Genomic DNA, 25,507 nt, shown 5'->3' with positions numbered 1-25,507 from the left:
CAGTTTTTTGGTTGAGTTTTTAGGATTTTCTACATATAAAATCATGTTATCTGCAAATAGAGACAATCATACTTCTTCCTTTCCAATTGTGATATCTTTTATTTTGTTTACTTGCCTGATTGCTCTAATACTTGGACTTCTAATACTATGTTGATTAGGAGTGGTGAGAGTGGGCACTCTTATCTTGTTCCTGATCTTAGAGGGAAAACTTTCAACCTTTCACCATTGAGTATGATGTTAGCCATAGATTTGTCATATATGGCCTTTATTATGTTGAGATAATGTTCCTTTTACGCCTAATTTGTTAAGAGTTTTTATCATGAATGGATGTTGAATTTTGTCAATTGTTTTTTCTGTGTCTATTAAGATGATCATATGATTCTTTTCCTTCATTCTATTAATGTGATGTACCACATTGATTAATTTGCATATGGTGAACCACCCTTTCACACCAGGATTAAGTCCCACTTGATCATGGTGAATGATCCAATTAGTGTGCTGCTGAATTCAGTTTGCTAGTTGTTTACTGAGAATTTTTGCATCTACATTCATCAGGGGTATTGGCCTGTAGTTTTCTTTTCTAGTTGTGCCCTTTTCTGGTTTTGCTATCAGGATAATGTTGGCCTCAGAAAATGAGCTTGGGAGCGTTCTCTCCTCTTCAATTTTTTGTAAGAGTTTCAGGACTGGTGTTAATTCTTCTTTAAATGTTTGGTAAAATTAACCAGTAAAGCCATCTGGTCCTGGGCTTTTCTTTGCTGGGAGATTTTCTATTACTGATTCAATCACGTTACTAGTAATTGGTCTATTCAGAATTTCTATTTCTTCCTGATTCAGTCTTGGTAAGTTGTATGCTTCTAAGAATCTTTCCATTTCTTCTACGTTGTCCAGTTTGTTGGGGTACAGCTATTCATAGTAGCCTCTTATGATCCTTTGAATTTCTGTGATATCAGTTGTAATATCTGCATTTTCATTTATAATTGTGTTGATTTGGGTTCTTTCTCTTTCTTCTTTGGTTAGTCTAGCTAAAGGTTTGTCAGTTTTGTTTATCTTTTCAATGAACCAACTCTTAGTTTGGTTAATCTTTTCTATTGTTTTTCTGTTCTCTATTTCATTTATTTCTCCTCTAATCTTTATTATTTCCTTTCTTCTCCTAACTTTGGGCTCAGTTTGTTCTTTTTCTAGTTCCTTAAGGTATAGAGTTAGGTTGGTCATTTGAGATCTTTCTTGCTTCTTAATGTAGACATTTATTGCTATGCACGTCCCTCTTAGAACTGCTTTTGCAGCATCCCATAAGTTCTGATATGTTGTGTTTCCATTTTCTTTTGTCTCAAGAAACTTTTTTACTTCCCCTTTAATTTCTTCTTTGACCCATTGGTTGCTCAGAAGAGTGCTGTTTAATTTCCATGTGTTCGTGAATTTTCTAGTTTTCTTCCTGTTATTAATTTCTAGTTCATGCCACTGTGGTCAGAGAGGATGTTTGGCATGATTTCAATCTTCTTGAATTTTCTAAGACTTCTTTTGTGGCCTAACGTATGGTCTACCCTAGAAAATGTTCTACATGCACTTGAGAAGAATGTGTATTCTGCTGTTGTTGGATAGAATGTTCTGAATATGCCTGTTAGGTCCATTTGGTCTATAGTGTTGCTCAAATCTGCTGTTTCCTTATTGATTTTCTGTCTGGATGATCTATCTATTGCTGAGAATGGGGTATTAAAGCCCCCAACTATTATTGTATTACTGTTCATTTCTCCTTTTAGCTCTGTTAGTTTTTGCTTTATATATTTAGGTGCTCCGATCTTGGGCGCATAAATATTTATAATTGTTATATCTTCTTGATGTATTGACCCCTTTATTGTTATATAATGACCTTCTTTTTCTCTTTTTACCATTTTTAGTTTAAAATCTATTTTGTCTGATATAAATAAATGAAGCCTGAAACAGCTTTTCAAAATGATAATTTCACTGATCTTGCTAATGTCTCTAAGCAACCGAAGCCCTGTGCTAAAAACACAAATGGCTGGGGATGACTCTGCAAAGAAAGAGACACAAAGGCATGGTTTTGGTAAATGCATAAATTCTTTCCCCTAGGTCCACCCCTGTCCCAAACTCCAGGCCCACTAATGTTTCTTCCAGAATCAGAGTTTAAACAGGCTAATATGGATTTGCATTAATCTCCCTTGGAATGAATAAACTGCTCCTGAAACTGCATATGCAATTGAAAAACACAGGGGAAGCCATAGAGGAACACAGACCTAATTTCCTCAACAAGTAGGGGATGACTGTGGAATCTGAGCTCAGAGGCATTACTTTCCAGTGCTAGTGTTAGAAAGTCTAATCATTTGATCTGAATGATGATGCAATATATTTTATAAGTAGCATTCTACATAAAAGACACAGATCAGTCAGTCCTGGGAAAACCTGACACAAACATATTATAACTTAATGAAGAAATAAAAATTACAGATCAAGCATTTCACAATGAAAAAAGCAAGGAGTAGACCTCCCTCATATGTGAAAGACCCTAAGAGTAATTTAGGCAAAAGATAACCAAAAAAAAAAGTCCGTAACATATCTCATTTCAACCACATCCGTTACACTCAGTAGATTCAGTGCATTTTAAACTTGCTCCTAAGGCAAGGAAAATTTATTATTTTTAAAGTACCCCCTCAAAATACTTCACACAGTCTCCTGAGCAATATTTAAGTTTCTTTCAAAGCCAATTCCAATAATAATTCTTAACATATTACTCATCCAAATTGACTCAGTATTATCAACCACCCACTATCAGCAGCTAAATCCTTTTTCGGTAAAGCACTCTTTTTAATTTAGCTTTGGATTAACAATAGTAATCTCTAACCTTAAGCATACCTGGTATAAACAGTGGCACACACTTCGAAGCTGAGGGGGGAATTCTGAAGAGGAACTGATGATGGCATGGAAGAACTTTTCAGTCATCTGAAGGAGGTTCCGCTGGTTTTCCTCAAGGCTCTCTGACTGTTCTAACCTACCAAAAAAAAAAAGTAAAATCAATTAAAAGCAAGCAAACAAAGAAAAACACTCCTTAAAAGAGTCTCCTTAAGAGACATTCAGCCAAATGCAATATGTGGACTTTGCTGGGACCCTGATTTGAACAAAGCAACAGTAAAAAAGGCAATTTTGAGAACTGTGTATAAAAATTCTCATCCCCCCACATTCTCACAAATTTGGCATATGATTTTTAATCTAGTAGGTAGGAAAGGGCATCTCTTGCTTTAACTGTTATTTCCATGACTTCTAGTAAAGTTAGACATGCTTTCATATATTCTGTGGCCATTTATGTTTCCCCATCTTGAACTGCCTTTCATACCAGACTGATATTTCTGTTAGGTGCCCCTCCCACCAGTACCTAAAACTCAAGTTTGCCCAAAATTAACTTATTTTTCCTCCTACTACTATGATTTATCCTGTGTTCCCCATGTTGTCAATGGCACCACCACTCACTCAATCACATCATTTTGGTGACCCCTGATGTCATCTTTGCTTGCTCTACTCCATTACTCCTCACATCCAAATTGGTAATTCTTAGTATGACCTCTAAAGTCTTGGTGTTGTGTTTAAAGGCAGAGGTTTGGAAGGCAGACTTACTAGGTCAAGATATTTAACTTCTGTCAAGTTTTTTTATGAATAAGACAGGAATAACAATCATGCCTACTTTATAGGGTTTAAATTTTACCCAATGGCTATCAAATCCACAAAGCTTTACTCAAGCTTCCCAATTGACATAATCTGAACTCTAAAGACATATCCCCTAAGAAACTCACTACTTAACTGCTTGTTATGTCTTATCGCCCCTAAGAAACTATAAGCTCCTTAAAGGAAGTATTCATCTTTGTCCCATTAAAAACTAGCACAGTATCTTACCAAGCAAGTATTGAGTAAACACTTGTTTTCAATCTCTTAATTAGTAATTTTTTATTTCTATACTAATTTACATACTACATAAATGCTTGAGACACTCAAGTCATCATTCCAGACTCCTTGGCAGCTCACTGTGTGGTGCAGCATATGGATACAGTAAGAGTTTGGAAATTAATGTGGAATACAAAGCGAGAAAGATTTCATGAGATAGGTGAGTTCTAAAGGAGGGACAGAATTTGCACAGGCAAAAGGAAGTAAGGGTATTTCATAAAGAGCAAGTAGGCAGGCCAGGTACTCAATTCAATCAAACAAACATTGACACGCATCTACTATTTGCCATCTTAGTGCCAGGTGCTGAGGATGCAACAATTGGCCTTTGACCTTTTCAAAGAGAAAGACACGTACACACTAAGTAATAAGTACAATAATTCAAGGATATAAAAGGCAAAATAGCAAACCAGAGATAGGCACGATTAATTCACATGGCTGGTGGTTGCTGGGAAGCCAGAGGCAGAAAATGAACTTGGAACATATGGAGAACTGAAAAGAGATTGGTCTAAATATGGGAACTATATGCACGCAGATTAGTTAAGAAACTACAATAGTAATTCAAATCTGAGATATGGAGGGCACAGAAGTTTTGTGGTATGAAAGAAAAGATCAACAATTTACTTAGCAAGGCGAGAAGAGATTCCTAGAAACCTGGACAATTCTTGTCTACTTGGTGGGAACCTTTTCTTAATGAGGGAACACAGTAGCAGGCACACAGCAGTCTGTTTCAGTTGTCCCTCTAAAACACCTTCTAGCCACAGCACTCTCTTGTCTCCCACACGCCAATAATAACTTTTTGGCTATTCCACTAATTCTGATATATAATGAAGCTTGGTGTTCAATTATTTAAGTGTTTGTGTGTACAAAATTTTTCCCTCTGTTTGATTTTAAAAGAATCAGCTTTGTCCCCATTTTTTTTATCCCATTGTTTTCCTGGTTTTAATTTCATTAATTTCTAATCTAATTTTTATTTCTTCCCTTCTGCTTGCTTTAGGTTTATGTTGCTCTTCTTTCTCTAGTTTTCTAAGGTGAAAGCTTAGATTATTGATTATAGATCTTTTTTCTTTTATACATTCAATGGTATAAATTTCCCTCCAAGCACTGCTTCCCCTACCTTCCACAAATTTTGATAAGATGTACTTTCATTTTCATTTAGTTTCTCTTTTTTTGTTTCTTTGCATTTCAGTTTTGGGAGATTTCTACTGACATCTCTTCAAGTTCATTGAGTATTTCCTCAGTTGTGTCCAGTCTACTGATGAGCCCACCCAAAGGCATTCCTCCTTTCTCTTACAATGCTTTTGCTTTCTAGCATTTCCTTTTGATCCTTTCTTAGAGTTTCCATCTCTCTGTTTACATTACTCAGCTATTCTTGCATATTCCACTTTTTTCCGTTAGAGCCCTTAACATATTAATCATAGTTATTTTAAATTCCTAGTCTGATAATTCCAAAATCTCTGCCAAATCTGAGTCTGGTTCTGATGGCTTGCTTTGTCTCTTCTGACTGATTTTTTTCACCTTTTAGCATCCTTTGTAATGTTTTTTGAAAGTCAGATCCAAGATGTATTGGGTAGCAAGAACTGAGATAAAACCTTACACTAAGGACCTGTTCATGTTAATCAGGCTAGCACTTAGGTTGTGTTTAAATGTTTGCTGTAGCTGTAGTTGTCAATTTGCTCCAGTGTCCTTGTTTTTGTCTCCCTAGTTGTCTTTGGGTTTCCCCCAACATTTCTTCTTAAATAGTCTCTGGGTTGCAGCTTTCTTAGCTGTAATCCACTGTTAATACACTGGAGTCCCATTTATGTGGTGGCGAGGTATTGGGGAGGGGAAGCAGTCTATAATCTTATGATTATATATCCATTGTTTTATTGGGCCAGAATCCCTGAGCTGTCACTTTCAGAAGAGTTTCTTTTTTTTTTTTTAAGATTTTTTTTTTATTTTATTTATTTTTCCCCCCCAAAGCCCCAGTAGATAGCCGTATGTCATAGCTGCACATCCCTCTAGGTGCTGTCTATGGGACACGGCCTCAGCATGGCCAGAGAAGCGGTGCGTCGGTGCGCGCCCAGGATCCAAACCTGGGCCACCAGCAGCGGAGCGCACGCACCCAACCGCCAAGCCACGGGGCCGGCCCCAGAAGAGTTTCTTAAGCCTTTTTTTTCCCCTTATGTAAGACAGGAAGGCTAGAGGTAGCTGAAGTTGGCTAACTGCCCATCCTCCAGGTCAGAAAAGGCTTTAGTAAAGTAGCTTCCCTTGAGGGCAGGCCTTTATAAGGGAGAACAGAACATTATGGGCATATTTCAAAACGGCTACTTTTCCCCTTCCCTTGCCCAGAGCACAAGAAGCTTTTCCTCCATCTTCACCATGAGAACCTGGTGGGCCTCTGTAGGTCAAATTAACAAAAGTGCAGGGGTCCCCGTAAGACTGGGCTCCCAGGAGTTTCAACTCTAAAGCTAATCCACACTCAATCTCCAGCAGTTCGTCAACTATGGTCTAAGTGTTCCTACCAGTTACTGGCTCCAGCAGCAGTTTCTCCTGGTAAGCTGGGATTCTCTGTATTTGCCTGTCTCTAGGTGGTGGTTTGCCCTGTAATTCAATTCTCTGATGATCTAAGAAGAGTTGCCAATTTCCCGTTTTCAGCTTTTTCTCATTGTGAACATGGGAAGGTCAACTTCCAAACTCTTTATATGTCAGAGCAGACCTCAGTTTGATTTTAAGTAACCTGAATATAATAACTTTGTCATCTAATTCTCTTACCTGCACCACAGTACTTAGGCAGTTAGTTTACTTTCTCACTAAGTAATTCTTTAACCTTTAAAAAGTAACATTGCTTAACGGTAACAAAATACCAGATGGCTTAAAAGAATGTTGCTTTTAAGTTTCAAACTATAACTATTTAACTATTTTAACAATAATTGGCTAATTTAGTGCCAGAGTTCTGATTAGATATTATAGTTGATACTTCAGCAAAGGCAGAGCCAAAAATATCAACTGATACAAAGTGGCAAAATAAAAATTATTTAGGAAGAGCAACCATCAAGAAACTCTGAGCTTGAAAATAAAAAAAAAATAATGTTAACTGAAAGAAAGACAAGCGGCGTGGCTTAGAAAAATCAAGCATAACGTAATTGTTTAAAATGCATTCATTCGATGGATATTTATGAAATGTCAACTATAAGCCAGACACCATGCTAAATATTCATAGAAGGATATAAAGATGTACAAAATGTAAAAGAGCCAACAGTCTAGAGCCGAGATAAGTTCATAAAATACTTCATCACAATTAAGTGTTACAATGCTGATGCAGAAACACAGAATAAAGCCTATTTCTTTATTCATGTGTAGTGTGTGTATATGGGCAGCACCTGGGGACAGGTAGAAAGCTTCGCAGAGATGGTAGCTTTTAAAAACTGCACCTTGCATTACCCCTTGGCCTCTTCTCCTTCTAAGTTACTCCTCTTTAGAGGAGGAGGAGTGAGTTAGAAAAAAGAGTCAAGCATGCTCAGCTCAGTGCCATCCTCTCCACTCTAGACACGTTTGCCTACAGAAAAGATATATCCTAGTCTGCTCTCTACTCGTGTGGTAAAAAGCTTGCCAGACCCTGTGAGGGAAACCTGTAGTTATCCAGCTGTGCAAGGGATGGGATAGATGAGTCTAATCCAAGGTGAAGTGTTAGCAAGCCTATTTGCCCCACAGGATCTACAGTCACATTCTCCAATCATTTTTATCAGAAATAAAGGTGAGAGCTGATTCCTGAATGTTTCCTTCTCACCCCTCCTCCCTCTACCCTTTTGATTTTGAAGTTGGGCGGGGAAGAGGGACATTATTTATTAGGCATCTCCAATCCCAATGAACCCTATGCGTCAAGCCACTTTAAAAATATATAACATGTGCATATTTCATTGGAGCTAAAGTCCAGAGAATACATGAAAGAATGACAAGAGGCGAGGGTGGATTATAGTCAGACGACTCTGTACTTTATCTTGTAGTCAATGGGGGAACAACTGACGATTTCCAAGAAATAAAGTGACAAAAAGATTTAGGTTTCAGAATAATTCCTATAGCAAATGACCTGAAAATGAAAAAGACAACGCTGGGACAATAATTAGGAAGTTACTGCAAAAGTCAAAGAGATCAATATGGTATTGGCCAAATAAATTATGAAACAGTAAAAAAAAATGAGATTAATCTTTATATGTTGACATAGAAAGATCTAAGACATAGGATTAAGTTAAAAAAATTAAGTTGCAAAACCATGTATACAATGTTACCATTTATATCAAGCACTCACATTATAACATATAGTTTCTACAACTAGATGTATGTATATGCAAATGTACTGAAAAAGGACAGAAGAACAGACTAAACTAGTAATAGTGTTATGTCTCTAGAAGTTGTAGTAAAAGACACCTTTAATGATATTTGTAATTTTCTTTCAGAAAAATGTATTTGTGTACAACTTTTACAATTAAAGACTAATTTTAAGAATCAAGGGGAGAAATTGTGAGGGCCTTGCCTCATATAGTGGTAGTAAAAAAATGGAGAGCAGTTGTAGATGAGAGGATGACAAACCTGGTAGGATCCACTTCAAAGCTAACATGTTGCCAATCAGAGGATGTGATCACAATTCGTAATAAAGGATCCAGGAGTTTTTGTAGGTAGGTAGCACCATATACCTAAAGAAATACACAAGGAAGAATTTATTATGCTTGCTCCAAATATCTTGCATTAAAGAAGACATTCTGCTCTCTACATTCTGTACATAATCATTGTTTGATATACCTCCACACACAAAAAAGGTGAATGGATACAAACCTTGAAACAGAAGGTCATTATTTTACTGGCTAAGCTGTTGCCTCGGAAAAGAGTCTGCATGGAGTCTGCCAATTCTACTTCCTTAGAAAACATGTTCCAGAGCAGTTGATAAAGTAAATGCCGAGAATCAAACAAAGTCACTAGAACTCGAGCTAGTTCATCCTGAGAATAAAACAAAATTGTGTAACTGTGAACAATCCTATTTTTTCTTAAGCAGGAAACTGAAAGGCAAATCCAAAGTTGATAAGCACCTGCTGAATCAAGGTAAATGGTGACTGATTAATTTTCCCCCTGGACTTTATGTGTGTGCATTTGTCTATGATAGATGACTTATTGCTATATGCCTACAGTATCTGTTAATTCTAAGGATTAACTGATGAAAGGTAAGAGATGCCTAGGCTTTACTAGGGAAACAGAAAAAAATCCAAGATTCAGCTCAAATTATATGACAAAATGAAAGAGAGCAGAAATAGAAGATGATGGCAAAGAATTTAGTTTGATATGCACAGATCATTTTCTTAGAAAAATCAGTGAGCAGGAACAAGACTTTGGTGACCATAAGAGCTCTAATCTCTTCTCATATGGTCACGGAAACCCAGTGAAGACTGAACATGTGTTAGGCAGAGAAATGACAAAAATGGAAAGACTACAGGATTTACAGAAATTCAGAAAAAGACCTGGGCTGCGCATTCAGCACCAAGAGATTAGCAAGATTTACATACAAAGTAGAGGTGGGCGGCTAATTCCCATCTAGAACCTAAATGACAACCCTCATAATTCCCCATAGTGCAATATTTTTTGGTACATTCAAGAAAAGTTATGTGATAGTAAATCACTGTTTAACCACACAAGCTGGGAAGAGATTTAGAGAGAACACAGGCAGCCATAAAAAGATGCCCCAACCCGAAAGCAGTGAAAACAAAGGCTAGGACCATGGCCCCCAGCTCTTTTAATTCTTGCCTGGTCCCAGGATTATAATAACCTGATATTTGAGTAAAGGAAAAAACTTAACAATCTTAACCACAGAAAATCTAGAAGCCAAAGAAGACCCAATATTCTGCTATACTCCTTATAGTTACATAATACATATTTGGCTAGACATAAAAATTCTATCCTCCATTTTAAAGACAAGTATAATTATGAGACATAATTCAGTTAACAAATAAAACTATTTTTAGACTACTGTGCTAATGGTTTTTTCTGCGCTAATTCCTCCCCCACAAAATTCTGAAAACTTTAAGCAATAGAATTTAAAATTTACAAAATAAAATTAAATTTTTAAAAATTTTAAAATTGTTCTTTGTTCTCCTTTAGATATAGCTCTAATAGATCTGGCCTAATATAAAAATCCTCCTTAAAAAAAAGTCATTTAATATAAAACTCATTAGAAACTATTTACTTAAAGAAAACGAATTAAAGCTTCTTGGACTTAACTGATTCTTTTGTATTAAGAAAATTACTGATAATTTTTAGCACTAATTATAAGTAGGTACTAAAAAGGTAATTCAGAATATCCATTTTCAAAACATATGAAGATTTGTGAACTAACGTTAGGTTTCAAGAGGATTTCAATAATTTCCTTTTTCCAACTCCCTAGCTACAAGTAGGACTCCATTTTCATTCATTAAAAAATTATTTACTGAGTCCTTGTTATGTGCCAGGCTCTACTCCAAGAACTGAAAATACAGCCGTGAACAAGACAGACAAGGTCTCTGCTCTCATGGAGCTCACAGTCTGGTGGAATGAGAACAAGTAATCAAACAAGATAATTTCACATAGTTAATAAATGCTGCAAAGAAAATATAAGAAGGTAATGTGATAGAATGACTGTGGGTGTGGTTTTGATTGGATGGCCAGAAAAGACTGCATGAAGAAAGCTACATCTGAACTGAAACCTGAATAACAAGAAGTCGGCCATTTAAGAAAGCAGGGAAGAAGCATTCCAGACAGCGGCAGCGGCAGCAAGGCTGCTCTAGGGGAAATAAGTCTAACATGTTTGATGGCCAGTGTGGTTTAAGTTTGATGAACAAGAAGGAAAATGGCATAAGATGATGTCAGAAATGAGGCAGGGCCCAGGCTGGGTAAAGCCTTGTAGGTCAGGGTTAGGAGTTTGAGTTTTTACTTTAAGAATGAGAAATCAGATTACAGCTTTTAAGCAGAAACAAATCTATAGGCAATGACAGATTACTTTATTAGTTATAATTTACTAAACTGAAATCATTTTTGGTACAATACAAAACTAAATAGCTTTTTAACATGGAAAGGGACAACCCTTCTCAAATGTTTAGCATATATTATTAAGAATGGTATGGCTTTAGGAAAATTTTTTATTAAGAAGCCAATAGCCATATTATGTCTTCAGTGTTTAAAACAAGCAACATAATTTCAAATGCAAACAGAGCACTTAAATTTTTTAAAAATTGTACAATGTGTTGTAGGAAAAAGAAGTGTGAACTGGAGGTAGTAAACAGGCATAAGCTTCGAATTCTAGTTCTAACATTACTGACAACTAAATATGAGATTTAACCCCAATTTTCTCATTTAATATATGAAGGCACCAGATCAGTGGTTTTAGTTTCCCTTTTATCAGTTTAAATAAAATTTTTCAGTGGGACAGGTAAGGAGTTTGAGTGTTTTACTTTAAGCATGAGGAATAAGATCGTCATACTTAAGAATACTAGTGAGGGCTAGAAGCTCCAACCACTTCCCCACAGCTTAAAACCACTCAAATAATACCTAAAGTTTCTTCCAGCTCTAAAGTTTTAGCAATTCATTCAATAAACATTCATTGAACAAATGAATTGTGAAGCATTTGCTCTGTGCCAGGCACTCTTCTTCCCCACTTACTCAACGAACTTACCCACTGAGAACAAGGGACCACATTGGCCAGAGCCATGGCGATAGGGAGCTCTCCCTGATCACCCATCATTGTGACCAACTCCACCAGTCTCTCAAACCGATCTGCCAACACCGTTTCTGCAAGTGTGTCAAATTCTGTGCCTTGTTGGAGGATTTTTGTCAGAACTTCCATAAATGTAGCTCTTGTCTGGAGATCTTTGTGATAACCTAAACCTGATATGAGCAGACAGATGCAAATTTACTAACACGGCCTTGTTGAAGTAATTTTACTGATCTTACATGCCAGTTCCCTAGATTTTAAATTTCTATATGAAGCTTTCATTTTATCTCACCTATGGAGTGCATGAGGCCACTGTCCACGTTGGCATTGAGTAAGTTTGACATTGCAAGGACTGTACAGTGCCTCAGCGAGGCCAGCCTCCGAGACATGCCACGTTTCCTGCCACCTGTTTGTGCATTTTCATCTTCTACTTCACTACAGTCATTCAAAAGGTTCATAAACAGTGTGAAATACCTGAGAAATAAAAAGATTGACCTTTACACAGTGAAGACCACATCAACCAGAAAGCTAATCAGACATTCTGAAATCATCACATATGCATCACATGAGTGGCTCTGGGTATCCGCTTCTCTCCAGGCTTTGGAGCATGGAGAGAATCAGGCAGCATGGCTCATTAGGAAGTGTGCTATGTTAAATGTGATTTTATCCTGACAAAGCCCAGTACATATCTCATGACATAAGCACTAAATAGATGCAATCTTTCCTGATAAATGCATCACTTTTAACGTTTAGCATATGAAATTAGTGGTCCAAATAGTTTAGACAATGCCATTTTAAATGACTTAATGAGGTGAACTGGGTTTTATTGCAAATAAAAATTCACTGATCAGATTATTTTCTTTCAAAACCACAAAACACAGTTGGTTTCCTATCCCAGTTCTGTCACAGGGAATATTGCTTCATGCATGTATTATACTTTATGGCACAGTAGCTGATGGCATAATACCAAGCAATGAGCTCCATTTTCTAAATATAAAATTTGCCAGTTTGGTTACACTTTCTCTGCTTCGTTGTGTGTGGGACTTTGTTTTTTGTTTTGTGTTTTTGGTGACTGAAATTTACTTAAGAAATAACTGTGATTTGGCTTCCATCAGTTCCACACCATCTCCTTCCTCAGGCTGCAGCGGAAGACCAGCCAGGAGTGAAACTACTGCTTCCATGCTTGCCTGGTCCAAATCTCTGAAGAAAAAAAACGAGAAGACCTTAAGTCTTTCAAGTTCTTCTATTCCACCTTACCTTCATATAAACTTCTTCCTGACAGACACAAACTTTAGGAACTACCTAAACAAATTGTTAGGACAATCTAAATAATCTGAGTTAATATGCAGACCCTAGAATGCAAAAACGTTTCAAGTTGGAGAGAGGGTCATGATAACTTTAAGTAATCTTGGCAAAATAACTTAGATCAAAAGCATGTACTATAAAACAAAGCTTGGCCGAAGAAATATATGTGAATGGTTATTATGTAGTTCATAGTGTTTAATTATTTTCTGTTATGTGGCAATAAGTATCTATCATTAGAGCAAACTTAAGCAATTACTTTTTAGAAAGACTCAAAAAAATTAAGTTCCTAAAATAATACCTTTAACTATCTAATGATAAAATAAATACAATCTAAGGCTTTACATATCTTATTTTCCAATAACTATAGACTATCTTTCCTAAATAGATAACACTTTCTACATATAACACTCTCTCACATTTGTTTTTAATAAAAGTCAGTTAAAAAGAGAAAGAAATAATAAAGATTAATATTGTTATATAATTCAAATGCAAAAGTTTGATATCCAAAAAAACAATTTCAATACACATAAAATATACTTATAATAGCTATAATGAAGTAGTACTAATGCCTAGAGTAAACCTGCTAATACTTAATTAAAGGTCATTATCTTTTCTTACCTTGTAAGACATTTTACGTCATCATCTGCTGCTTGGTTTGATGTTCCCATAACCCAGTCTGTCAGATATTCTACCATCTTATTCCTATAGAATGGCAAAGAAAAAGAAAATAGCAAACAACTTTTTTAAAGTCATACATACACCTTTAGTCATATAAGACCTTTTAATAGCACAAATAATTTGCCAAATCACCCGGGCGACATGACAATTTTATAAAAGAGATAGTGCTATCACAGATCTAACACTCAGAAGGGCACGAACATAAGCAACTTGGATAGTGATCCTCCACATGAGCCCTTAGTTATGGTATCAGTTTGAACAGAATCTTAGGACCAAATTCTTAGGTCAAGTATAGTATAATTTTAAAAAAGGGAGCATTGTCATGGGCACAAAGCTCAGGGAAATTTGAAAAGACATGAAGAGAAAAACAAACATGTAAAATGTTTCTTTTCCACCCCCCCTGCCCTGCTTCCAATGATAACCAGGGACCTACTATTTTTCCGTACTTCATTTAACATAAGATTTATAAGACTGTACTACTTTGCTCTTTTGAGAACTCACCTAAATTTCATCTCCTGACAAAATGAGAGGTCATCTCTCCTTGCCATCATGACCTCAACTAACTGACACAGTTTTGTTTTTATTTGAATTGCATGGACCATATTCCCAAGTACACGAACATATCTATTTAGACATGGAAACATTAAAAAAAACATGATCAGATGTAAACAAAAGAGAAAGTTTTCTAAATGCTTTAATGTCTAAGTACAATGATTAAATGTAACTATTTTATTTTATTTATATTAGAACATACATAACTTCTGGTTACCTTATTGTCACACCCTAATTTGGGTGCAATAAAGAAAAGGATTGCAAATTATTTCACTAATAATTACCAATACCAATGTGTTTCTGCTACATTTCAGTAGAATGTTTACCTGACCAGATTCAACATCATTGTTTCAATGCTAGCTTGTCCCAGATGTTCGGAGCTGCCTTCAGTATGATTATCTAGTAAGTTCTTCATTATAGCTATGGTTTGCTCTACAAATTGAGTATTGGTGTCAGTCAATAAAACCTATACAAAGAACAAAATACATTTTGGAATCAACGCACAGCAGACAGATCACAGAGAGATGAAGTTGCCTGATCTAAATGTCATACACATGCAGAAATGCACCCACAGGCATATATCCAAACAGGCACATAGATACACACAGACACTCATACCCATACCCAAGACATTCATAACCTCAGGCACACCCATGCACTAGAGTTCCTAAAAAGCAAACTGATCCCTACATTAGATGATTCTTCTTTCTGCAATTTTTTGCCTATTTTCTAAAAACCTGTGAGTGAACGTTCATGCCAGTATCTAATTAAATAATCTAAAAGAAAAAGGCTTCTTTATTTCAAACAGGTCACTCTATTCATAGGGAAGGGTGAAATATAAAGGAAAGAACACTTTACCTGTCCTTGGGAGTCAAAAAACTTGCTGATGGTATTCTTCAATTTGTTAAATAGCATTGGATAAAGAGCAGGACTCAATTCTAGACCCACCAGATCCTTAACATTGGTCCGTATTTGAAGTCCCACTCTCTCATGGTTACACACCATTAAGGATAGCAGCCGATCCATAAATTTGCTGACAGGTGTATCTGCGTTTCCCTCTGAGGACATCACTGAAATCATGGAACCCTTGCGTTCACTGACTGGGCCCATGGGTGGGCTATAGGTTGCCAGGCCAGAATTGCTTCTCTGCTGCAGGCACACTCCCCCAAGGGCACACAGGAAGCCAGTCATGTTGATCCATTCCTGAAGGGAGTCTGTGTCAGACAAATCTATGGATCCACTCACATGAGACATTCGCCTCTTAACAATGGTCTTATGAAGGCTTTCAGCAGCCTAAACACAAAATTTTTATGGAAAGCATGAATTCACCCTAAATTGGTTGAGAGACTTGACAAATTACTTTTTATCCAACATTTCTTCCATGACAAAAGAACATTTTTTACATTTAAAAAATCCAAGTGTTCACCCCGCCATTTCTAGTCACATCAAGGTATTTTACTGCTGGAGGACAGCTGAGTCTTAAACAATTGAGGGTAGTGACAAACACAGATACAGTATCAGATATAGAAGGTGGTGACGGACTGCAGCTCAGAAAGGAACATACTCTCACAATTTTTTCTTATATCAACTCCTGGACACAGAGGCAATGTCTATGCTGCTTCAAGGAATATAAGCATTTGGAGATTTTTAACCAAGTAGTGGGTGCACTGATTAACTTAGTGATTGCCCAAGTTCAAGTGCTGTGAAATCAGCTTTGTAAACACTGTACTACTATTAATGTAGATTCCACATAGCAAGATGAGAGTAATCAAATGGAAGAACCACTGAATATAGAAAGGGTGTGTAATGAAGGAAGTACATAAAGACAAAAATCAAGAGAAAAAAATCAAACTCTACAAGAATTTATAATCTTACCGAGGAGGAATTTTCAAAGAGTTCTGATCCTTTTAGTTTATGGGGTACAGACGTGTGGCAAAAACTTTTCAAATTTAATTTCCCTTACATACTGCTTACAAGCATAATACTTATCCTACTACAGAGGATATATCAACTCAAGAAAGCAACATATTAGGGGCATTCTGTGATATGAATGATGTAAAAGTACCATTGCATATGTTTCGTTGTGTACGTTTGTTTTGTGGGAAAAATGGCCTTTCTCTCATTAAGGATTGCTTTGAATATGGAACTCCTGAAACTTTGCCATTTCTTACAGCCCATGCATTTATTAGAATTGTATCTAATACTAGGACATGGCTACATAACCCTGCTGTCATGCAGCACATTATCTCTTTTAGGACCTTTGTTATCAGGTATTTATGCAAACTCTCTGATCAGGAGTTAAGACAGAGTGCGGCTTACTACACAGCTGACAATGGGGAGCACAGTGAAAGAACCACTGGACACAACGTTATGCTTTGATAAAGAAAGCCTAGATCTTGCATTTAAGTACTTTACGTCACCTACTCTGACTATGAGATTGGCTGGCCTAAGTCAGATAACGAATCAACTTTACACTTTCAATGATGTGTACAATAATGTGAATCACTGGTATCAGAAAAGATATAGAAATGTCCATTGCAAAAGAACTTGCAGACTGGCTTATAAACAACAATGTGGCAGAGCATATATTTGGACCAAATTTACCTACTGAGATTACCAAACAATGCCAAGTGATTTTTAATTTTTTGGCAGTGGAAGGGCAACTGAGTACCCAGCATATTGACTGCATTTGGGCTGCAGCACAGTTGAAACACTGTAGTCAGTATACACAGGACTTATTTCCTTCACTCATCAAGAATTTGGATCCAGTATCATTTAGATATCTCCTTAATCTGGTCTCAGCTCTTGAGCCAAGTGTTCATACTGAACATTGTACTTGGCACTGATGTTAATTAAAGCATTATGGAATAATGCACTAGCAGCTAAGGCTCAGCTATCTAAACTGAGTTCTTCTGCATCTTTATTACATAGTAATACTCCCACTGCAAATAAGAAAGAGGAAGAAGAGCTCAGAAGAGCAGCTCCATCACCTTGGTCACCTGCAGCTAGTCCTCAAAGCAGTGATAACAGTGATACCCATTCAAAGTGGAGGCAGTGACATCGAAATGGGTAAGTAACTTATTAGTAGAACCAAACATGCACAACAGGGACTTTCAGACACAGGGGAATCCATGTACAGAGGTTCTGACAAAACTGCCAACAGTGGTGAAGATGGAAGCAGCAGTCCTGGTAACAGCAGTGGGCATAGTGATGGATCTAGCAATAAGGTGAATTCTAGCCATGCAAGCCAGTCAGCTGGGAGCCCTGGCAGTGGGGTACAGTCAGAAGATACTGCAGATATTGAAGCCCCTAACGAAGAATATGATGACGATCATGGTCATAATCCTCCTACAAGCAGTGCGGTACAGATCTTCAAAACAGAAAGTTAGAAAGTCAAGCAAGCATTTGCTCAAGGGATTCCCAAGATCCATCAGGAAGAAGTAGGACAAGCAATGGAACATGAAAAGGCCTGGTTTTTAACAATGGGTCAATGCCATCAGTATAATCGAATATGAATGCTAGATGCACACTAGGAAGACCCAGAACGTGATATTTCAGGGAAAATGAATGCTGCTCACATAGCACAAACATCTCAGGAATCTTGTATTACATGCACTGGGGAGTTTCTTGGGGAGACTACCGGGAATGAATTATTTAATTGTCAGTAGTTTATTGGTCCACATCACCACCACCATCATTACCACCCTGATAGGCATATAGCTGATGATATGCTAGGTGCAGATGATGACAGTTGCAGTAACTCCCAGGTCAGTGCAAAATCAGGAGAAAATATGGCTGATTTTGATGGTGAAGAATCTGGGGGTGAAGAGGAGCTAATTCAGATTAATTCACATGCAGAGCTAACATTTTATCTTCACCAACATCTTCCCAATTTAGCATCTATTTACCATGAACATCTTAGTCAAGGATCTGCAGTTCATCAACATCAATTCAACAGTAATGCTACGACAGAAATTTGGACAACATTTGCAAGAAAGGAAACACTTTGTTGTGGGATATAGCCCAAAATGATGATGCAGTTAATCTTTCTAAAGGATTGATAAATGAAGCAGAGAAACCACTCTGCTCCTTAGTATGTTAGTTTACGGACAGACATATTTGAATGAGATTCATCGAAGGTTGCCTTGAAAATTTAGGAAACAGGTAAACAGGAATTTAAAAATTTTTTATGCAGTAAAAGTTCATTTTGAGTATTCTTCTTGACTAGGCGTGGTGGACTCACAGCATCTAATGTACCATTATCAGCCTATTTTTTAGTAATTGGGTTTTTGCAATAGGTTTAAAGACTTTTCTCTCAAGAGGTTCATATTTTATCACTCAGTCTTGCTTTTCTCAGCACTTCTCAGCACTCTTGGTTAGATCCCCACCAAGAGAAACAAAGGAATAATAAGACTTATTCTCTTTTTGACTCTGGGAACATAGTGGTAATTACTCTGTTTCCAAATTACAGCTAAACGTTCTTGAACTATGTCATATTATATATAAAGGAAGCTAAACAAGATAAGAAGTTAAACGTAAACTGAAATATAAACAATTTGATAACAGCATGGTTCTTCCATTTGGGCGGATCTTTTGTACCTTGACTTCTGTAGTGCATAAAGAATTAGGTTAGTGTTTTCCTCTAGTTTCTCTAGCCATATATTTATATACTTCTTATCAGGGCTCAAATGATTACAAGTTTCTTGATTTTCAGTTCTGTTCCACTGGTACAATTTCAGGTTTCCTTTGTCTTATACTTCTTTGATAATGTTGCTCCATTCTCTGATGTAGTGAATTCAGTTATTAACTGAATACATTATATTAATATAATGTTTTCAGCTTACTTCTGCCAAGGCCTAATATAAATGTCTAATTTTATTGAATATTTAAGTGCTTAAAACATTTTTTTTACTTAACTGAATTAAAAAAAGTATGCATAATATTTATTTTCTACTTTTGGTCTCTGATGGAGAAAGAGAAAGAGGGTAAAGGAATGGTCTCTACTACAAATCGTCTCTCGCTCAATGATGTCCAGTATTTCTGCAATGATGGAAACATTTTATATCTGTGCTGTCCAACAGAGTAGCCAATTGCCACATGTGGCTATTGAGTCCTTAAACTGTGGCTACCGTATGACTGAAAAACCGAATTTTAATCCTATTTAATTTTAATTAAAGTTCAATTTTAATTTAAGTAGCCACATGTGGCTAGTAGCTACCAAATTAGTCAGCATAGGTTTAGATTAACCAGAACTACATATCAGTCTTAAGACAACTATATACTTGTTATATGTTTAGCAAATCAATTAACAGAAAAAAATCGACTTTACAAACTCACCTGGCCATCTTCCATTTTGGCTTTTGGGTAGTTGAGGATTAGTTTTGTAGCTTGTTCCCACTTTGCATGTGTATCTTCCCAAGCCTAAAATGAAAGCAATTACCTTTTGAAAGCAACTTTAAACCTAGAGGTAAAAATCAATCAGTAATGGATAGGTTTCAAATTTGGTGCATATTATAAGTATAATATTCTACTTGTAATATGCACACATCTTACATTTGCTTCAAAAGCTATTCCTGCCCACATACACATAACATGAGGCTTCTAAAATTGAGAGTGGGGCCCGGGAGGGATGTTTCTGTTGCTAAGGGCCTACCTCAGTGTTTCCTGCAGTAGGATGCTCAATGCGCCGTAGGAGTGCCATCACTCTTTTCTGAAGTGCTGCTCTTCCTAAGCCAAGACAACAGCAAATCAACTTATTGCACTTAGAGCCCTGCTTGCCAGTGAGAACCTGGAAGCCCAATCCAAAAGGGAGCAGAAGAATGAATGCTTCAAATGATAAAGCTGAACACTTTTTACTGGCCTCACAGGAAAGGTAACTTGGACTCCACAAGGTCCATGGTATAAAATAGCCATTCCCGCTTATATTTACTCAAAACATGTGCCAATGTGTTTAAAACTTGACAATATACAGTTCAGGCAGAGTAAATTATATAATCTATAACTGACAGCAATTTATACTGCCAGTTTTTAATAAAAACTCAGTGAGAAGTTAACAATTTATCTCAAATGCTATTTATTTTCACCCTCCCTTGTACAGAAAAGGATTCCAAGTAAGCTATTTGAATTAGCCCTGTAAAGTTACAAAGTAGTACTAATCTTTAATACATTCCTACATTCCTAGCACAATTAGACGTCAAGGCAGACTGAGTAGAAAAAAATCCACATTTACCTGTTGACATCATATTGCTGACAGACGCAAATTCCATGAATGTGTTATAGTTTGGCAAGAAGTTGTGCACCGACACTTCATCCACTCCACACCGGATATCCGCTTCCTCACAGAGGTGGCGGAAACAGGACATGGCAACCAGAACAGCTTCAGTGTCAGGGCTCCACAGAAACATGTACAAGGCCACTTCGAGTTTGGTCTGGGCTTGTCGACATATCGGTGGGGTTCCACTGTACCCTGCTGCACTATCCTGGGAGTCAGGGATGGGAGGCATATATTTGCAACTTAGCTATTTTATTTACAAAACCCAACAGTGCAACAAACCGTGTACCATATATATCTGTATGCAGATATATATGGTATATTAAAGGGGAAAGCATACAGAGCTTTCCCCTTTAATCATGATAGAAATTTTCAAACCCCAAAATATCTTGTCTGAATGAGAAACGAGTTTATTTGGACCAACATAATGCTACTATCTGTCCAATTTCAAATCGAATAGGTATTATTCTATTCCAGATTCCAGAAATGTAGATTAAGTCTAACATGGACACAAGTAAAACACTCACAACACAAATCTACTGGATGAAAAATATAACGCACTTCCCAGTCAATTATGAATGACAAAGGAAGAGGAAGTAATAGGAAATTCTATCTACCTACTGGAGGGGAGAAATAAGACAAGTACACTGCAGCACTGACTGAAATGAGGGCACAAACAAGAATTAAATATTGCTGTAGAAGATATACTTGAATCTGGTTTACACATTCCCAAAACGTGAAATAGAGAAATCCTCATTTACAAAACAAATGCAAATTCTGCAGATAAAGTAGACAACAGTAAACACCACACTGCTTAGCTGTTTTTTTCCTCCAAGAAGGTTACATTGAAAATTAGGGTTAAAAAAAACTTTGGTCTGGAAAAGAAACTCTTCTGTAATGATTTGATATTTTCACTTGTATGATTTATTTTTAAAAGGAATTATGCACACCAACAAAAACCACAAAAGCATTCATCTATAACTTCAAGCAAAATGCTTTTCCTTCCAGTCAATTTGTACTTTTGTTAGTTGGTACAACGTTTAAACCTCTGGGGTATGAATGGTCTCTCTTATGGGATAGAGGTTTATAATGATTATAGAGCTATCAATTATAGCTTATAAGTGTCAAATACTCAAGTGCTGTTTACACATGGTCTCATTTAATCCTCATAACAATTTTGTGGCAGGAGTTATTATTATCCCCATTTTACAGTTGAGGAACTGAGTCACAGAGATGTTAGGAACTTCCCTGAGGTTCATCTAAGCAGTTCTTTACTATGCTCTATTACCTAGTTGAAATTTACCAAGGTTCATTCAGAAAAAAATACAGAGCACAGACGGTGACACAGGAGAACTACAAAAGAAGCTGTCTACCATGGATGAGTTTCCTCTTCCCTTCCGGAGAGAGGCTCCGGGAGTACAAGTACGTAGTAACTCTTCATGATCCATGGACATTTGACTCGTATTTCCACTTGAAGGAACATCACATCCTACCCCATAAGGGAAGAGGAAGTGACAGGAACTTCTATCTGCCTGCTAGAAAGAAGAAATAAGTAAGCCTCTCCAAAGTACTGATAACCAAGAGAAATAAATACTTAATATGACTCGTCTTCCTGTTTGAGACTATTCTGGAAACCACCCCCCCAACTCCTATCCCTCACCTTGAGGAACATTCACTAGAAACCCAGCAGTAAAAATAATGTTGGTTCAATGCCTTTGAAAATCCTCAGCTTTCCACCCTTCAAATTATCAGAAACAACAGATTCTAGAAATGTAAATTAATATTTCTAGATCTAACGTGGACACAAGTAAAATATCAACAACATAAATCTACTGAATGAAAAATATAATGTATTTCTCAGTCGATTACAAATGATCAAGATTTTCTCTCACAAGATTTTATCCCATGCCATGTCAGGATAATCAGAAGTTGACTCTTCTGAGATTAAGTTCCGCTGGACCAGTAATTAACACTGCTATATATGCCAAGTATGTTACAAGAGTGACTTTACTGACCAAAGAACTACAGATTCATTACTGGATTACTAATGCTTGTTCTCTGGAGAATTATACCACAGGCAAAGGCATGAAACTCTGAAGTCTCACCTCTTTCCTTATCTTTGGAATAATGCCAATTTTCACTATATTAACACACTAAAATAAGCCAGATGTGAATAAACCCAACTCATCATTATCCTATTTCTTTTTTTTTTAAAGATTTTTTTTTTTTAAAGATTTTATTTATTTATTTTTCCCCCAAAGCCCCAGTAGATAGTTGTATGTCGTAGTTGCACATCCTTCCAGTTGCTGTATGTGGGATGCGGCCTCAGCATGGCCAGAGAAGCGGTGCGTCGGTGCTCGCCCGGGATCCGAACCCGGGCCGCCAACAGCGCAGTGCGCGCACTTAACCGCCAAGCCACGGGGCCGGCCCCTATCCTATTTCTAAACAAAGGAAATTTAACAAGCTGTATGGTCCCCTGAAAAGCATATGAGTTTGATACATTTAAGATTTCTTATAGCTATGATTATAGAAATGAATAAAAATTCATTGAATCAAGTACTCCTAAAACTGTGCCATAATAGAATTTTTTAATTGACTAATTATAGAAACTTTATATTAAAAGAAATTTAAGGATTTTCTCTATCCCCCAAAACCCTGTCACCGTGCTTCAATAGTTCAGAATCAAAACTTTTCACTAGACCATAGGGAAGAAAACTCTCGATATTTTTAAGAGGTGAAAGCTTTATGGCAGGAATATAAAGAAACCTACATTGAGGACCCTCAATTTCTTCCCTTCCAGCCTTTTGATGGACAATATTCTCTGGACTAGCCTAGCCATAGGGTCCAAGTCTTATGTATGAACTTGAAGACTGAATATGTTCCTCAATCTATTTCGGTTATAGCAGCCCCCACTCCTCCTAGGCCTGCCCCATAGGGTCCTGCTTTACTCGACTCGAATTTATCAGGATCGTGACTTTTTAAGGCCAAAGCCTCAGAATAATTTTTAAAATGTTGATTTGCCAGCCATTGTCCTCTGCATATATACTTCCCCTGAAGACTCTGTAGGAGGAAGAAGTTGAGGTAGGACTAAATTTGGCTAATAAATACTTCCTTAATCTCTTTCCATTACCATTCCAAATATTCTTCCACTTTTAAAGATGTCATTTAGCTTACCTTATTTTTAAGAAGAAATTTATTCCTGCAGATCAAAATTTCCCGCAACCATTTGAGAATTTCTGTGCTACTAAGCATTTGATGGCTAGTTAATTTCTTGCAGATGTAAAAAAGCATTTGTGAGCTGCAGTAACATAAAGTTCATTGTTACTAGCATTGTCAATAAATAACCTATACAGATATAATCAGTCCATAAGAATGGCATTCTCTCATAATGGACACAAGTTAAGAGAAGCTTATTTTTCCTTCTAGGATGTGTTTTAGAGAAATGGTTATCAAAATGTTAACAGCATGATAATCAAAGAAAATAAGTCTCAGATTATGTAAAAAAAAAAAAAAAAAAGCAAGTATTTCTAAGCCCCACTACCCTCCAAACTCCCAACTGTTTCATCCATGCCTGTCATCCTTGCAGAGGACTCGAAAAAATGATAGACCACGTGCACAGCACAGATTGTATGCAAACCCAGTGCTCTAGAGCAGGGGTCTGCAAACAACTGCCTGCAGGACAAATCCAGCCCATCATTTGCTTTTGTACATAAAGTTTTAGTGGAACACAGCCACACCCATTCATTTACATATCATCTATGGTGGCTTTCCTGCTCCAACAGCAGAAATGACTAGTTATGACAGAGACTATCTGACCCACAAAGCCTAAAATATTTACTACCTGGCCCTTTAGAGAAAGAGTTTGCTGATCCCCACTCTACAGCTGCACTGTCCAACACAGTAGCCACTAACCAGCCACATGTGGCTACCAAGCACTTGAAATGTGGCTTGTCCAAATTGAGATGAGCCGTTAAGTGTGAAACGCACACCAAATTTTGAAGACTTTATGAAGAAAAGAATGTAAAATATCTCATTAATAACTTTTATATTGATTATATCTTGAAGTAATATTCTAGATATATATACTGGGTTAAAAATATATTATTAAAATTAATTTTACCTGTTTCTTTTACTTTTTTCTTTTCTTTTTTGCTGAGGAAGATTGGCCCTGAGCTAACGTCTATGCCCATCTTTCTCTATTTTATACGCGGGATGCCTGCCATGGCATGGCTTGATAAGCAGTGCGTAGGTCTGTGCCCGGGATCTGAACCCACGGACCCCAGGCTGCCGAAGTGAAGGGTGCAAACTCAACCACTACGGCACTGGGCCGGCCCCTCTTTTTACTTTTTAATGTGGCAACTAGACAATTTTAAATTACATATGTGGTTCACATTACTACAGAAAAGCACTACTCTAGAGTCTAGGATTTAACTCAGCTGCCAAGTGACTTGATGCACCCACTTCCATGTAAGATAATGACAAAACCTGAGGCTTACACATTTACATTTTCCTCAATGTGTTGCCTTTGTGCTCATTAAAAGGTAATAATTTATATAACCTAGGAAATAAATTATAAAATACTGTATATATTTTTGCCTTCTAAGCAGATGTTCATTATTAATTCATTCATCAAAAACACAGGTATTATGGAAAATTTATGAAAGATCAAAGTTAAAAAACTGAGACTATTGATGTTACAAGATTTTAACACTCTAAGCTTATAACTGTAAAAATCAATTTAAAACAGTTGTAACTACATAGAAATCTGCAATAGAAGAGACTACACCAAATAACAGTAGTTTATGGTTTGGTAATAAAATTTAGCACAATTTGTAAAAATTTATTTTCTAAATTGCTGTGACATTGTTCTTACAGTTAAAACAAGAAATAATCTAATAAATAATTTCAAGTCAAATAAAACACAAACTCTAAACCTCTGAAGGTATAAGTGCATAAAGTTTTACAATAAACCAAGTACTATAAAGTTAATATTTAATGACAAAAAATAAATACAAAATAAAATTTTAAATTGAATTAAAAAATAA

General features: G+C 36.7%; 1 protein-coding gene across 6 annotated transcripts in view; it reads right to left on the bottom strand.

Moving 5' to 3' along the window:
• NF1 (neurofibromin 1) overlaps positions 1-25,507 on the bottom strand; it is a 253,648-nt gene that overhangs the window by 112,341 nt on the left and 115,800 nt on the right. For 5 of the 6 annotated variants that reach the window (XM_004441909.3, XM_087440767.1, XM_087440768.1 and 2 more), the window contains exons 16-30: positions 23,637-23,760; positions 21,836-21,997; positions 20,421-20,670; positions 19,845-19,918; positions 19,529-19,612; positions 15,050-15,484; positions 14,518-14,657; positions 14,141-14,263; positions 13,580-13,663; positions 12,740-12,856; positions 11,949-12,130; positions 11,618-11,829; positions 8,758-8,919; positions 8,515-8,618; positions 2,869-3,004 (exon numbers count right to left, since the gene is read on the bottom strand). In XM_004441909.3, the coding sequence (XP_004441966.2) occupies positions 2,869-3,004; positions 8,515-8,618; positions 8,758-8,919; positions 11,618-11,829; positions 11,949-12,130; positions 12,740-12,856; positions 13,580-13,663; positions 14,141-14,263; positions 14,518-14,657; positions 15,050-15,484; positions 19,529-19,612; positions 19,845-19,918; positions 20,421-20,670; positions 21,836-21,997; positions 23,637-23,760 (2,389 nt within the window). The remainder of the gene's footprint in view (positions 1-2,868; positions 3,005-8,514; positions 8,619-8,757; positions 8,920-11,617; positions 11,830-11,948; positions 12,131-12,739; positions 12,857-13,579; positions 13,664-14,140; positions 14,264-14,517; positions 14,658-15,049; positions 15,485-19,528; positions 19,613-19,844; positions 19,919-20,420; positions 20,671-21,835; positions 21,998-23,636; positions 23,761-25,507) is intronic. The other variant, XM_087440766.1, reaches the window with a different exon arrangement.

This window comes from Ceratotherium simum, chromosome 16 (assembly GCF_057802395.1).
Source record: "Ceratotherium simum simum isolate JZ-2026a chromosome 16, ASM5780239v1, whole genome shotgun sequence".
Taxonomy (NCBI): domain Eukaryota; kingdom Metazoa; phylum Chordata; class Mammalia; order Perissodactyla; family Rhinocerotidae; genus Ceratotherium; species Ceratotherium simum.
This window is presented reverse-complemented; position numbering and strand designations above follow the sequence as displayed.